Source organism: Anguilla anguilla, chromosome 13 (genome assembly GCF_013347855.1).
Source record: "Anguilla anguilla isolate fAngAng1 chromosome 13, fAngAng1.pri, whole genome shotgun sequence".
Classification (NCBI taxonomy): domain Eukaryota; kingdom Metazoa; phylum Chordata; class Actinopteri; order Anguilliformes; family Anguillidae; genus Anguilla; species Anguilla anguilla.
In genome coordinates, this window is record NC_049213.1 from 39,304,259 (window position 1) to 39,317,918 (window position 13,660).

The 13,660-nt window shown below is 47.3% G+C and overlaps 1 protein-coding gene across 1 annotated transcript; it reads right to left on the minus strand.

The window, feature by feature from the left end:
• Nucleotides 1-489: 489 nt before the first annotated feature.
• LOC118211787 (F-actin-capping protein subunit alpha-1) lies at nucleotides 490-12,558 on the minus strand. The gene is made up of 10 exons (XM_035389257.1): nucleotides 12,405-12,558; nucleotides 7,608-7,671; nucleotides 6,059-6,110; nucleotides 5,616-5,679; nucleotides 5,163-5,369; nucleotides 4,431-4,510; nucleotides 3,938-4,016; nucleotides 3,035-3,106; nucleotides 2,048-2,110; nucleotides 490-1,736 (listed from the first exon to the last, which is right to left on the minus strand). The coding sequence occupies exons 1-10, from the start codon at nucleotides 12,441-12,443 to the stop codon at nucleotides 1,596-1,598; spliced, it is 861 nt and encodes a 286-aa protein (XP_035245148.1). The 5' UTR covers nucleotides 12,444-12,558; the 3' UTR covers nucleotides 490-1,595.
• Nucleotides 12,559-13,660: the final 1,102 nt, after the last annotated feature.

The window sequence follows — 13,660 nt, forward strand, 5'->3', positions numbered from 1 at the left end:
ATGATACTGAACTGCATTCACTTCAGCCATTTTACTTTATTCAGGCAAACCATTAGGTAAAGCTGTGATGGCACTGAATAATAAGCAGCTTCCTGGTTCCCAGACTTCTTCCTTATAATGACTTGCAGTGTGAATACGCAAACGTGTGCGCCTACCAGTGCTGTGTAACACCGCTCAGTCCTCCACCAAACACAACTGCTGCGCTTCTGCGGGCCTGTCTGTACCATCGTCTGTGTTCAGCGCTTTCACACTTTTCCCACTGCTTTTAATATTACTTTATTCTGAAATATATTCCAAAAGGACTCACAGCAACACGGATTGGACGATGCATTGGAATTAAACCCAATCAAAACCATTTTTACATTCCTGATTTTTAATTAGAATTTTGTGTCTGTCAGTTGAGAAACTGAAACTGAACTGCATGGCGATTGTTCAAAAAGCAAATTTATGCCGGTAATCATTTTAATAAGCACATGAATTACAGCGTAATGGTTTTTGGTGCAAATCCTTTATTCCTTTTGAATTATACATGTTTGTTCTTACATTTTGTTTAAAAAACAAAAAACTAAACAAAAACAACAAAAACATAACAGTTTTGGGGCAGAGGCTGCAGCTGGGTTGAGGGATCTGGTCCATGTATATTATCTGTACTTATACTTTACACCAGAAGGGGGCAGTAGGCAGCCTTTTTGATAGAAAGACTAGGGAGCCTGGTAACACTGCACTCACTGCTGGTGGCTACGGATACACGGACCAGTTTTTGGAAATGTGCAAATTCCTGAAAAGAGCATGGTCAACGGCATATGCACACAAGAAGCGTCGAAAGAAGCATATGACACTATGCTAGTGGGTGCCACTTTGGACTGAAAAATCCAAAATGCATAATCACAAATATAAAAATCTGTATACACAAATACGTTCAGCATGTAACGCAACTCGATTAGGGAGATCTTTACCATGGGAAAGAGTCTGGTGAGGACACGTTTTACTTTGATTTTTATTAAGTCTATTTGTTCATTTTGGGGAAACCCTCTTTACAACTATGAGGTAATGTGCAGGGTGTGCAGGTGTAACACAGGTGTCGAGAGGCCCTGGTCTACCATGTCTCAAAACCGTGGAGAGAAAAGCGCCGTCTTTGTGGATGAGTTATGGACTAAGCCGGCTGTCTTGCCAGCTAGATTTCATCGGGCTGCAAGCCTATATTTCACCAGCCTGAGACATGGGCTGTTGACACTTAAGAGGGTAACAATGTTTAATAAAAAATAAAATTAAAATAAACACAAAACAAGGAAATGAAACCAAATGCTGAACGCTGACAACGAGAGCGATTAAAGTGTCATAGCGTCGCGGGAGAGATTTGTTCAAACGGAGAGACCCACGGTTAGCAGAAGTGGCAGCGATTGCAACCCCCTTAAAGCGACGGACTAGGTTCCCGGCAGGCTGAGTCATCCTTTTTTCCCGAAAAACAAAAATTCTAATCTTGGCTTTCTTACAGATATCAACAGAAAAAATGAATACATGAGACCGTCTGCTCTGTTTTCTTTAGCTTCTGCTTTAATTTCCGTTAATTCCGGCGGGCACGCGCCCGCGCGACACTAAGCGTTCTGCATCTCCTTGCCGATCTTGTAGCTGAGGATCTTGTTCCAGTCCACCTTGGTGCGGGTGACGGGTAGCTGCCGGCGTAGCGCTTTGAACGTGGTGTCCGACATCGTCTGGTAGTTCTCGCTAATCGCGGTCTGGGAGGAGGGAAAACAGTTTTTATCAGACCTCTCCGTCTCCTTGACCCATTAAATTAAATTATATATTATTAATTTAATTAAAGGATGTGTTCCTCCATTTTCTGCCAAATGCTAACACGATCTTAATGTCACATTATGCTAATCTCTGGCTAACTATGAGTAGGTTGGTTTCTATTCAGATTTATACATAATCCTGGATTCTTAAAGAGAAGTGACAGTAGAAATTCAAACGCAACCAAGCACATCACCAGAGTTTACAGAGGTCATCTCAGTGGCCCTAGCAAAGTTTTTTAGGGAACTGCACTCACCTGGTACTCATTTTCTGCATTTTCAATGATTTTCACAAACTCCTTGGCGGTCTGACTCTCATTCTGGAGGAAGAGCAGGAGAAACGTTTGATTACATCACCCTCTGATGGACGAATAGAGACTGCAATGTGACATAAAGGCTCTAAATGCACTATTGGCGGTATTCAATTTACACGTGTCCTTAACTTCGACTTACAGGTAAACACAAGCATTTCACTGTGCTAGTTTTAATGACTGTTGAAATTGCCTGTAACTGTAAAGAAAGATTCTTGCTGTTATTAGCTAGCCGAAGCTAAGGACAAATGCTGATTGTAACCGAGCCTGTGCATTTTTAGGGGATCATGAATGACCAGTGTTCCCTCATTTGACTGCTCTTTATTTCCTGTGAATGAGACTGCCTGGCTAACTGACTGCTCTTTCTCCATCCTGCCAGGTCGTAGCAATGACATATTCTATTTGCCCAATCAATTTTGGTAGTCTTTCCAAAGGTAAACATGGCATTACAAAGTCCTTTTGTGTACTCTCTCAAATAATGCGCACTCTCTTGAAAATAGCCTTACGTCATAAGGTAAACTGTACACAGAAATAATTTCAAGACAAATAAGGCGACTAGAAGCAGGTAATGCGGATGTGGTGGGAGGGGCTTGGTAGGACAGAGAGAGGGGCCAAGCAGAACAGGGCGGGGCTAGAGAATGAACAGTGTACATGCCACTGGGACAATGCACCTAGACCCCCATGACTTCATGCTCTAAAAGCACAAGCTGTATTTTCAGGGAATCACTAACAGTCGTCCAGCAATCAGACTGGCCTTCACTTCCTGTGACTGAGGGTTCTGGCCCTGCCCACAAAGATCGACTTCCTTTTATTGACGCAAGTCAGCAGTGTGGCGTCCCAGGACGGGAACACAGACGGACAACCCGGCAGCCAGACAGACACACGGACAACCCGGCAGCCTGACAGACACACTCGTTTGGCGCTGGAACTCACAGAGACGATCAGAGACTCCTGCACGTCCTTGTGGCTGACCAGCTGAACATTGCCATCCTCATAGTAATGCACCTACAGCAAAGAGAGAGAGAGAGAGGAGAGAGAGAGGGAGAGAGAGGAGAGAGAGAGACAGGGAGAGAGAGGGAGAGAGAGAGAGGGAGAGAGAGGAGAGAGAGAGGAAGAGAGTGGGAGACAGGGAGAGAGAGACAGGGTGAGAGAGAGAGAAAGAGAGAGAGGGAGGGAGAAGAGAGAGAGAGACAGGGAGAGAGAGGAGAGAGAGAGAGAGGGAGGGAGAAGAGAGAGAGAGACAGGGAGAGAGAGGAGAGAGAGAGAGAGGGAGAGAGAGGGAGACAGGGAGAGAGAGACAGGGTGAGAGAGGAGAGAGAGAGGAAGAGAGCGGGAGACAGGGAGAGAGAGACAGGGTGAGAGAGAGAGAAAGAGAGAGAGCGAGTGGGAGAGGGTGAGAGAGGGAGAGAGAGGGATAGGGAGAGATTCTAAGTATTCTAAACACATGAAAATTTGAGAATGCTTTGGAGTGCTGTGTTTGTTGTGTCTGATCCACTGGAAAACTGAACAAAAACCTCATTCTATTCAATAGTGCCTAGATTCATGGAAAAGATTCCCTTGATTATGAATTTGATGACCAGGCATCCAGTACACCAGAGGTCACATTCATAAAACTTCTCAGCGTAGGAGTGGTGATCAAGGTTAAGCTTTCCCTGGTCCATAACCTAACCTTGTCTATTATGAGATAAAATGCACAACAGACTGCAGAACAGCACTCCTACTGCAGAATTCTTTACAAATATTGCCCAGAAGAATAGATACACATCTCTGCTGCACTAAACACGATCACGAGCGAGTAACAGAGTCTGACGAGAGGCAGGAAGACTGCTCACCCACCTGGATCTTGAGAACGCCCACCACTTCCGTGGAGGACTGTCCGATGTTGAACTTCCACTCGGACCTACAGCGGCCGTTCCTGAGGGAGACCAGACACCGTTCCACTCACCCGCCATTTCACACGGCCGCACGCAACAAGCGGACGCCAAACGCAACCCCCTTCTCACACAGTTACCACAAGCAGGTTTCCATGGTTACGCACAGGAGCACACAACACCAAACATACCCCGGCTACATAAAGCAAGGCCCAGTGATTATACGTGCCTACAATTTACCATTACAGGCATTTAGCAGATGCTCTTATCCAGAGCGACGTACAACAAGTGCATCAGTTCAAGGTGCAGAGGTGCAGAAAAAACACACTAGAGTTTCCACACTCGGCACAAACACCATTATCATACACACGCTATTTAAAGACGGCATTAGCGTGCTTTCCAAACCTTGACCACAAAAATGAACAGTGAACCAAAGCATATCGTCATGGTAACTTTACCAGAAGTTTTTGGGTTGGAACTGGTGACCCTCGATGCAGGCGATGATGGTCTGCTGCCCATCGATGGTTTTCCCGTAGACCTGCGAGGGGAAGGGAGACCCGGGGTCAGGACTGGGCCCAGCACAGGGAGGGGCAGAAAGCAGCGGGACGCTGGGGGAGGAGAGGCGGGGCTGGGCGGGATCGCGGTGGGTGGGGGGTAGGCCTAGGTGGGATTGGGGCAGGCCTGGGCCCTGATTGGGGTGGGCATGAGCGGGATCAGGTGGGGTGGGGGTGGGTTTGGGGCAGGGTTACGTGGACCTGAGCTGGATCAGGTGGGGTGGGGGCGGGTTTGGGGGGGGGTTATGTGGTCCTGGGCAGGATCAGGTGGGGTGGGGGCGGGTTTGGGGCGGGGTGAGGTAGGGCCTGGGCAGGATCAGGTGGGGTGGGGGCGGGGTTATGTGGTCCTGGGCAGGATCAGGTGGGGTGGGGGCGGGTTTGGGGCAGGGTGAGGTAGGGCCTGAGCTGGATCAGGTGGGGTGGGGGCGGGTTTGGGGCGGGGTGAGGTAGGGCCTGAGCTGGATCAGGTGGGGTGGGGGCGGGTTTGGGGCGGGGTGAGGTAGGGCCTGAGCGGGATCAGGTGGGGTGGGGGCGGGTTTGGGGCAGGGTGAGGTAGGGCCTGAGCTGGATCAGGTGGGGTGGGGGCGGGTTTGGGGCGGGGTGAGGTAGGGCCTGAGCGGGAACGGGGCGACGTACGGTGCACACGCCGGTGAGGTAGTGCTCCTTGACGTACGCCCTGAGGGCGGAGTCGCAGGTGTCCCGCCAGGACTGCAGGGCCGCCTCCCCCTCGTGGGGCTGCGGGTCGCTGGCCTCCTTCCTCAGGTGGTCGAACTTGAAGGACAGCTTGTTCCGCGGGTCGAAGAATCGCCCGTGGCCCAGGTCTCCGTGCTCCGTGATCAGAACCTGCAGGAGAACCCAGGCGTGATGTCACTCCCAGGGGAGGAGCTAACCGTGCTGTCAGTCACCTGAGTAGAGTGCTCTGCTTGTCCATCTCTTCCATTTACTCAATTTGAGGGGACAGTAACATGGGTGTCATGGGTGATATTTTGGAGGAGGAGTCAACTATAAAAATTAATGCAAAACATGAAATGGGGCAGTACTTTGGCAAACGGCTACACACAGTGTTTCACACGGCAGGTAGACCATTACCTGATCCTCGTGCCCGTCCAGTTTGGCGAGGGTGAACTGATCCATGTTGTACTGGGCAAAGGCACTGTTTCAGAGGAAGAAAAAGAGGTTAGACGTGTAAACGATGAGCTTTCCACACAACACACGTCTTCCAAGGCTTCACATAATGAGGAAATGGACTACGCTGCGAAAGCAATGCTTGGGTTTCAATGTGCGTGTGTAAAAGAGACACAGGCAGGGGTGTACGAACACACTGCAGACATCTCCCTGTGCAGAGAGCGTCAGAGAGAATCAGAGAGAGCGTAAGAAAGAGTGTGTTAGAGAGCGTTAGAAAGCCTTAGAGAGTGTCAGAGAGAGTTAGAAAGAGTTAGAGAGAGAGTTATAGAGTGTTAGGAGAGTCAGAGAGCGTTAGAGAGCGTAAGAAAGCGTTAGAGAGAGCTGGAGAGCATCAGAGCATTACTCACTGTGCCGCACCCTCCCTGAGGAGATTGTCGTTGTTGAGCAGTAGCCGCACATCTGCAAACACAAACACACACGGACCATCAACCCCTGCCACAGACACACTCAGCACGGACCATCAACCCCTGCCACAGACACACTCAGCACGGACCATCAACCCCTGCCACAGACACACTCAGCACAGACCATCAACCCCTGCCACAGACACACTCAGCACGGACCATCAACCCCTGCCACAGACACACTCAGCACAGACCATCAAACCCCTGTAACAGACACACTCAGCACAGACCATCAACCCCTGCCACAGACACACTCAGCACGGACCATCAACCCCTGTAACAGACACACTCAGCACAGACCATCAAACCCCTGCCACAGACACACTCAGCACAGACCATCAAACCCCTGCCACAGACACACTCAGCACAGACCATCAAACCCATGTAACAGACACACTCAGCACAGACCATCAAACCCCTGTAACAGACACACTCAGCACAGACCATCAAACCCCTGCCACAGACACACTCAGCACGGACCATCAACCCCTGCCAGACACACTCAGCACAGACCATCAACTCCTGCCACAGACACACTCAGCACAGACCATCAAACCCCTGCAGGACACGCAGGGTTCTTCTGTGTGAGCCAGCTCAACAGAGCCTGACTCAAAGAAATTGAGGCAGCAGTGTAGTATAATGGGTAACTGGTGTTGTAAGGTCACAGGTTCGATTCCCAGGCACGACACTACCCTTGAGCAAGGTACTTATCCTGCATTGCTTCAGTATATATCCAGCTGTATAAATGGATGCTATGTAAAAAAAAAAAAAGTTGTGAGTCGCTCTGGATAAGAGTGTCTGCTAAATGCCTCTAATGTAATGTAATTAAACCCCACACTCGCACATTGCTACTATCCCAATTTAGCATAAATGGGTTGAGAACAGCAGGTAGAAGGTTTGGGATTCAATAAAATCTTATTTGCATTACTTTTTTTTTTTTACAGAGACACTGTCACAGAGACACAAGAACAGGAAACAGATAAACTGGGCAAGACTGAGCCTGAACCTTGAATAATCTCGTTTCTACATTTGAACCACAGTACTTTTCACCCAGTGCCCAAATAATCTTTATTTACAGTGTTTTCATTTGGAGTTGAGCACATCAGACCGTGTGTGGATTGGCCCCTCTGACAGGAGCTACGTCGAGAGTTTGATTAAACACTGCAGAACTGCAAGCTACTGATCATTAATCTAATCTGCACAGAACAGGCCCAAATTATGCTGCGTGTGGATAACCCCAATGCTCTGTCCAGTGTACAGTATCAAAGCTTCAAAAGAATATTTAATCCCCAGCAGCTTCACCTGGTCTGAGGTGTTTATCCACATCACACTGATGTTTAGGGTACGATTAGCTGAACGCTATCAGGGTGTCAGAGTGAACTATGACTGCTGTTACTCTGTAAAGCCACACGGTGGTGCTGTGAGCTAAAGTCCAGGCGTATAGATCAGGCCGCTGCAAATAACCCTGATTAGAGCGCAGAGTGTCTCTCACCATTGAAGACCTCGTTAAACTCCCCCGGAGGCGCGTGGAGGACAAAGTTGGCGGCGACACGGACCTGAGAAAGGAAGAGGAGCTGAGGTGAGAGCAGAACCTTCTTTCAATGCTCACACAACGTAAAACACCTCATTACATTACATTCTATTCAGCAGATGCTTTAATCCAAAACAAAATACAGTAAGCGCGTACCGAAGGTCACTGGAACTAATACAGAACACAGGTCAGATGAGGTACAATTGTCATTAATTATCAGTTATCCATAGGCATGAACGTCAAGTCTAGGTCACACGGTAAGCATAGGCCATGTCAGTAAAGTTACAACAAGTCAGACACTAGAAGTGAGAAAGAGGTATGACAAAGAGCTACAGCATCTAGATGAAGATACAAGTGATGAACATGGAAGATCGAGATACAAGTGATACATGAGTGATACTAGATTGGGGGGGGACCTTCTGCCCCCACAAATGGTGAGGAAGGGCAGGAGCTAGGGCACCGGACCACAACGCTGAAAGGTTGGGGGTTCGACCTCCTAAGGAGATACTGCATTTCTGCCAAGTAGCAAGACTGCAGGGACGAATTATTCCATAAAAATCTCTTCATATAGCCTGTACAGCATAAAAGCAGTGAAACGAAAATTTCCCAACATGGCCGTTTACAGACCTGTATGTGAAATTTCAGCAAATTAAGAGTAAAAACAGGGGAACAACAGCTACACTCCATTTCAAATATTCAGCCTAAATCCACAAAAATTCTGATTTAAAAAAGAACCTGCAGGACCCTGACTGGGAAGTAAAGGTCTACAGCGGCCACTTGTGAAGAGAACACATCCCTTGCCCAGGCCATTCCACAGATAGCACAGTCATATGTCCAGGCTTTTCTTAGCCAGACTAAACCACACACGTGTGCATGTCAGACAAGCAGGGGGGCATTGCATATGTATGCATGTGGGTGTGTGTGTGTGTAAATATAAATACTGAACACAAAATATAATACAGGCCATATCATCACACGTCCTATAAATGCACACTCTTTGTAAGTTTGGACAGAATAAGCAACAGCTGTGGGATTCTTAGAGGACTGTGGTTGCTTGCCTCCATGTTTAAATCACCTGAGCTGTAGTTATGACCGTCCCAGTTACGCACACAGGATACAAAAATATAAAATCTGCAAAACTGAAGGAAAAAAAAAAAAAAAGAAAAAAACCATTTAAAATCCAACTTGGCCACACGGCAGCATACAAGCTTCTCTGGACCTTTGACCTTTTCCCGCTGTGGGAACACTGGCTTTCCGTGCGCAGTTTTCAGGTTCAGATCATTTAACCTGCCGGTATTCCGGATTCCACTTTGGGCCGCGCTTGGCGGAGGTGGAGGGACAGGGCCAGACCTGCCGGGACACGTTCCCAAAAGGAATGGAATCCGACGCTCGGAGCTCTCGAACATCCTGGCAGTTTGCGCGTGCCACGCCTGCTCTGACGAAAGCGGAGACGAAAACGAACTCCCGCAGAACGCAGCTCTGCGACGCATCTGCAAATAATATTAATACGAAAGATTCGATTTTCTTGAAACCAGAAATGAAAACCAGGTGCACCGGGGATAATCTTTGAGTCAGAATGCATAATTTAATGGCTACTTCGCTCTGGTTCCATTTTTTAGTAGCGTATTGGTAGCCAACTGTGGCCCACCACTGCAGACCTACAGCCACAGCTGGCTGACAAGATTGAAGCAAACTGCCACCCAAGCTTAAGTGCAATTAGCATCCCAGCCCACCAGCGCCATTGCTAAACAGCCAGAATGGCGTGCTTCTCAATGACACTGCTGCTACACTTTCCATTTACCAGAAATAAAATAAAAAAACATCAGAACTTACAGTTCTGCTAACGGCCCTTCACAAAGGCCAAATGGAAAACAAACGTAGCATTTGCAGTTTGCTCTTCTTCTGTGGTCCTCTTCAATGGACTGCATTTATTTTGAATCACACTCTTCACTACTCCAGGATGGATCCAGTGATACATACACATACGGATACACACAGGGGATAGTGAGGCTGAGGAATTTTGCAAATTTGGGCAGTAAACATTGGTACCAAAATACTGTTTGTCACCTCAGAATAAAATGCATTGGTAAAACTTGAACAGCACATTTTATGAGCATTTACACCTAAAAACTGAAGTGTAAACTGGAAAAAAAAATTAGGAGCACATATACTATTTAAGATGCACGCATGCCCCTAAAATTTTTCAGCTTAGGGGCACATGTGTTCCTTGAGAAGAATGTTAGCAGACAGCCCTGGAACGTCTAAAGAAGAACACTTCAGTGTACACTTGTGCCAAAAGCGGACTTGGAGAGAAGTTAGCCTGAGCATTAGCCAAGAGCGCTGGCCTCCAGGAACAGGACACGACTACAAATTACGCTGTGGCAGCTGTGGGTGTGGCGCCAAACTGGCAGGCTGAGCGGAGACAGCATCAGGCCGCGATTTAGCGGCTGGCTGGGCTTCGACACAGCTCGCTGAACACCGTGCGCTCAGCTGGAACCGCTGCCATTTCCTCCAGCGGCCTCCGCTGCCGCTTCCACCAATCACACGGCGGCCTTCCCCTCGCACACACAGGGGATCCCCTACCTTTCCTTCCGCTGGCGACGGATCTGATTGGAGCAGGTCTGCCCGAGCGGGGCATCTCGACCAACCGGGGGAAAGGTTGCATTGGGGCAGGGAGGGAAAGGGGGCGTGGCAGCGGCACAGCCGGGGCACAGTGCATGTCGCACGTCCCCGCCTCTCCCTGCCTGTCTCCACACGCGTCCGCACACCGCCATCGCAGGCAGCGTGGAATGCGCACGCTCTTCCCAACGTGCACCGGCACGCCGGGGTCCGTCCCCGCCGACGGGCAGAGAGAGGAGACGACGAAAGCACGCAGGAGCGGCAGGGCAGGGGCGGCAGTGTAGTATAATGGGTAAGGAGCCGGGCTCGTAACCTAAAGGTCACAGGTTCGATTCCCTGGTTGGTTCCCTGCCCTTGCATCCTCGGGCAAAGTACTTAACCTGCACTGCTTCAGTATATATCCAGCTGTATAAATGCAATGTAAATGCTATGCAAAACCAGTTGTGTAAGTCGCTCAGGTCAAGAGCCTGTAATGCTCATGGACTCGCCGACCTTTCTGTCACCAGGAAGACCCAGCCTGTTCAATCAGCCTGCTACATCAGCTGATCCGCGCGATTTAAAGATCAACAAGTCTGTGCAGCATCTTCTGCTATTGGGCTGTGGGCACCAAGGACTACAATGAAAGCGCGAAACTGGAAAGGCACAGCTTGCATGTGACTCAGAAAGCATCATACATAAGCGCCATACAAACACATATGACGACAGGCTCCTGTGCCCTTTCACAATAAAAAAAAAATTGATTTGAATTCCACCAAAACGGTCAGAATATATCATGCAGATACAGGCCTTAAAATGTGCCTAGTCAGTGACTAGAGAGAAAAAGTCAAATAACCATTTAAACCATAAATCTGTCAGCATACAGATCTGATATTTGGTCAGGCCAATGGCCTTGTCCAGGAAGAAAATGCATCCCAGCTGTCAGCAAGTGCTATGGGATCATAAACAAATATGAAAAACTACTTTAAAAAAATAGACTGTGAGTTTTCTCCAACTGACCCTAAACTGGTCATAAAAACACTCCTGAAAATAAAAGCTAAATGTACTTAATTACATGGTGTCATTTTTCACACTGCACCCATATAACAAATATGGATGAGCAAAGCATTACCAGTTTCCTTCAACTGTCAGTTACCAACTGTCATCTAGCGACTGAAGTTGGAACGCAATACAGTACAACATTCCTGTCAGTTTAACAACGGATCCAACTATTACCCACAATTTGCAAGACTCGAGCTTAAACGAATCAAGCAAAACTGTATGATTAAAAACGATGGCATTGCATAAACTCAGATTAGGGCACGGCGAATTCAAAAAATAATATCCAATACCTGCCTGCACGGACAAAATGATTAGTTGACCACTTAATACTTTGTACGCTTCATACATTTTACTAATCAGTTATTGATTGCTAGACTAATGTTCACGTCCCGCAATATCTTGGCGTTGGTAAAACGTGGAAGTCATAATCAGAGGAGCCTAGAAAAATCAACTCTTGCCATACCGATCTAGTCTGTGCAGACTGGGAGGGGTACCTAGCGCATGTTAGCGTTCAAACAGGAAGTATCGTTACTTTCGATGATACTAGCAGCCTATATGTTGCTGGCAAAGTGACATCTTAGCGAATAAATACTGCCAGTTTAACTGAACATAATTCTCTCCTCGTTTTTTGTTTAGAGTCGATCGATCTAAACAGTCACGGAATGTGCCCCCAGCTAATTGGGCGCTTAAGATTGCACTGGGCGCGTATAATATGAAAGCTAACGTTAATACGGGTCGAAAGGCGGAACTAAACTTGGGTTTAATTTTAGCCAAGTCTGCAAACTTCACAATAATGAAAGTATCGATCAGCAACATGACTGGGATGCAACAGGGTACAATAACTTTTCATCCAATGGAAAATTAGCCAGGCAACTGGTTATGGTTGCTTTTCAGCAAAGTTGAATCTTAGCTAACTGGCTCATTGATCAAGCTTGCAACTCGATAGGCTTGGTAACGCATAGCTGTACTTTATTATGCACTGCCAAATTGCAAGATTCAATATTCTGAGTGAAGACATTTGATCGTATAGTATTCTGCACCACTCTATATTTTTTCGATTCGTTCTGTGACATTTAACTCGTATCAAAAGAGTGTCCCTACCTTCTCCTCATCGGTGAGTTGTTCCTCAAAGTCAGCCATCTTGGCTCTTCAGGACCAGCCCCAGTTTGCAATGCATTGTGGGAAACCTGTCTCGTTTTCCCACCACCAAATATGGCCACTTTCACACGCTTTTTCAGCATTGGCTTGAGTCACGAAGATGATGTTTTATTAACGTTAGGACGGTGAGACAAGGTGAACAAATTGTTTGCATTAGGTAAAATATTTTTCAGATAATTCTCTTGAGTTAGTTATAACTGTAACAACTCACCGATCATAAGGGAGTGACTTCGACTGGCGTTAAATGCTGTGCATTTATGTTTGGCCTCATTTAAATCATTCTGCTTGCAGCCTCTGCGATGTTGAGGTTTCTGCGTGTGTAACGAGTGCGATAACTATCACAATCTAGACGTCATCTTCAGTTACTTTATGTGCGTTGTGGTGGTATGACTTCCGTTTAAAAAACTCTCACTGCTTGTACTTCTCTCCAGAATGTTGACTACCCGGTTGTATGTGTACCTGATGCACATGCAGCTGTTTCTTTGCTTTGCACTCTGCTTTGCACGGGCGCCTGCAAGCTTCCGGTGCAGTCGCTGGTAATGCACTCTGAGCCCTGAACCCCGCCACCTGAAACGGGAAGTGTACAGTTGGCAGAGTCACGGAACAGTAGTAATTGCCCTTTATGCATTGTTCCAACAGCAGAAGTAATATTGCACAGGATGTTCAGCTACACAGTAAATATGTGATTCTGGCCTGCGGGCGTGGGCTGCGTTGAAGTGCGTGCTTGTGCATTACCTGGACCTTGCGGTCTACCTTTTATTTGTACCTTTAGTTCTGGTGTTTTACCTGGTTTGTCACCCATCCTGAGTGGGTGGATGCACATGAGAGGACGAAAATTATGGATGAGTATCAGATCATCAGAATTAGCAACAAAAAAAGAAATGACGTGGGGGCATATATCAGTTGTATTACGTGTATCGATAGACTGCACTCTTGTTTTAATTGGCGAATACACAAATCGAACCTGTTCAGTGGTCACAGCGGTTGCAGTTTAGTTCAACCAATAAACCACTCGCCAGCATCACATAATTATTGTGTTGATACTGTCACCCATGGCACACCGTGGCGACAGTGACCCACACAGTCTTATGGATTTACAGACAAATTAAAATCTTGACTTTTGTACTCGTGGACATATGTGTATGTGTTATTTACAGAGCTGTGAAAAATTATTTTTTAATGACTTCCTCTATTATTGC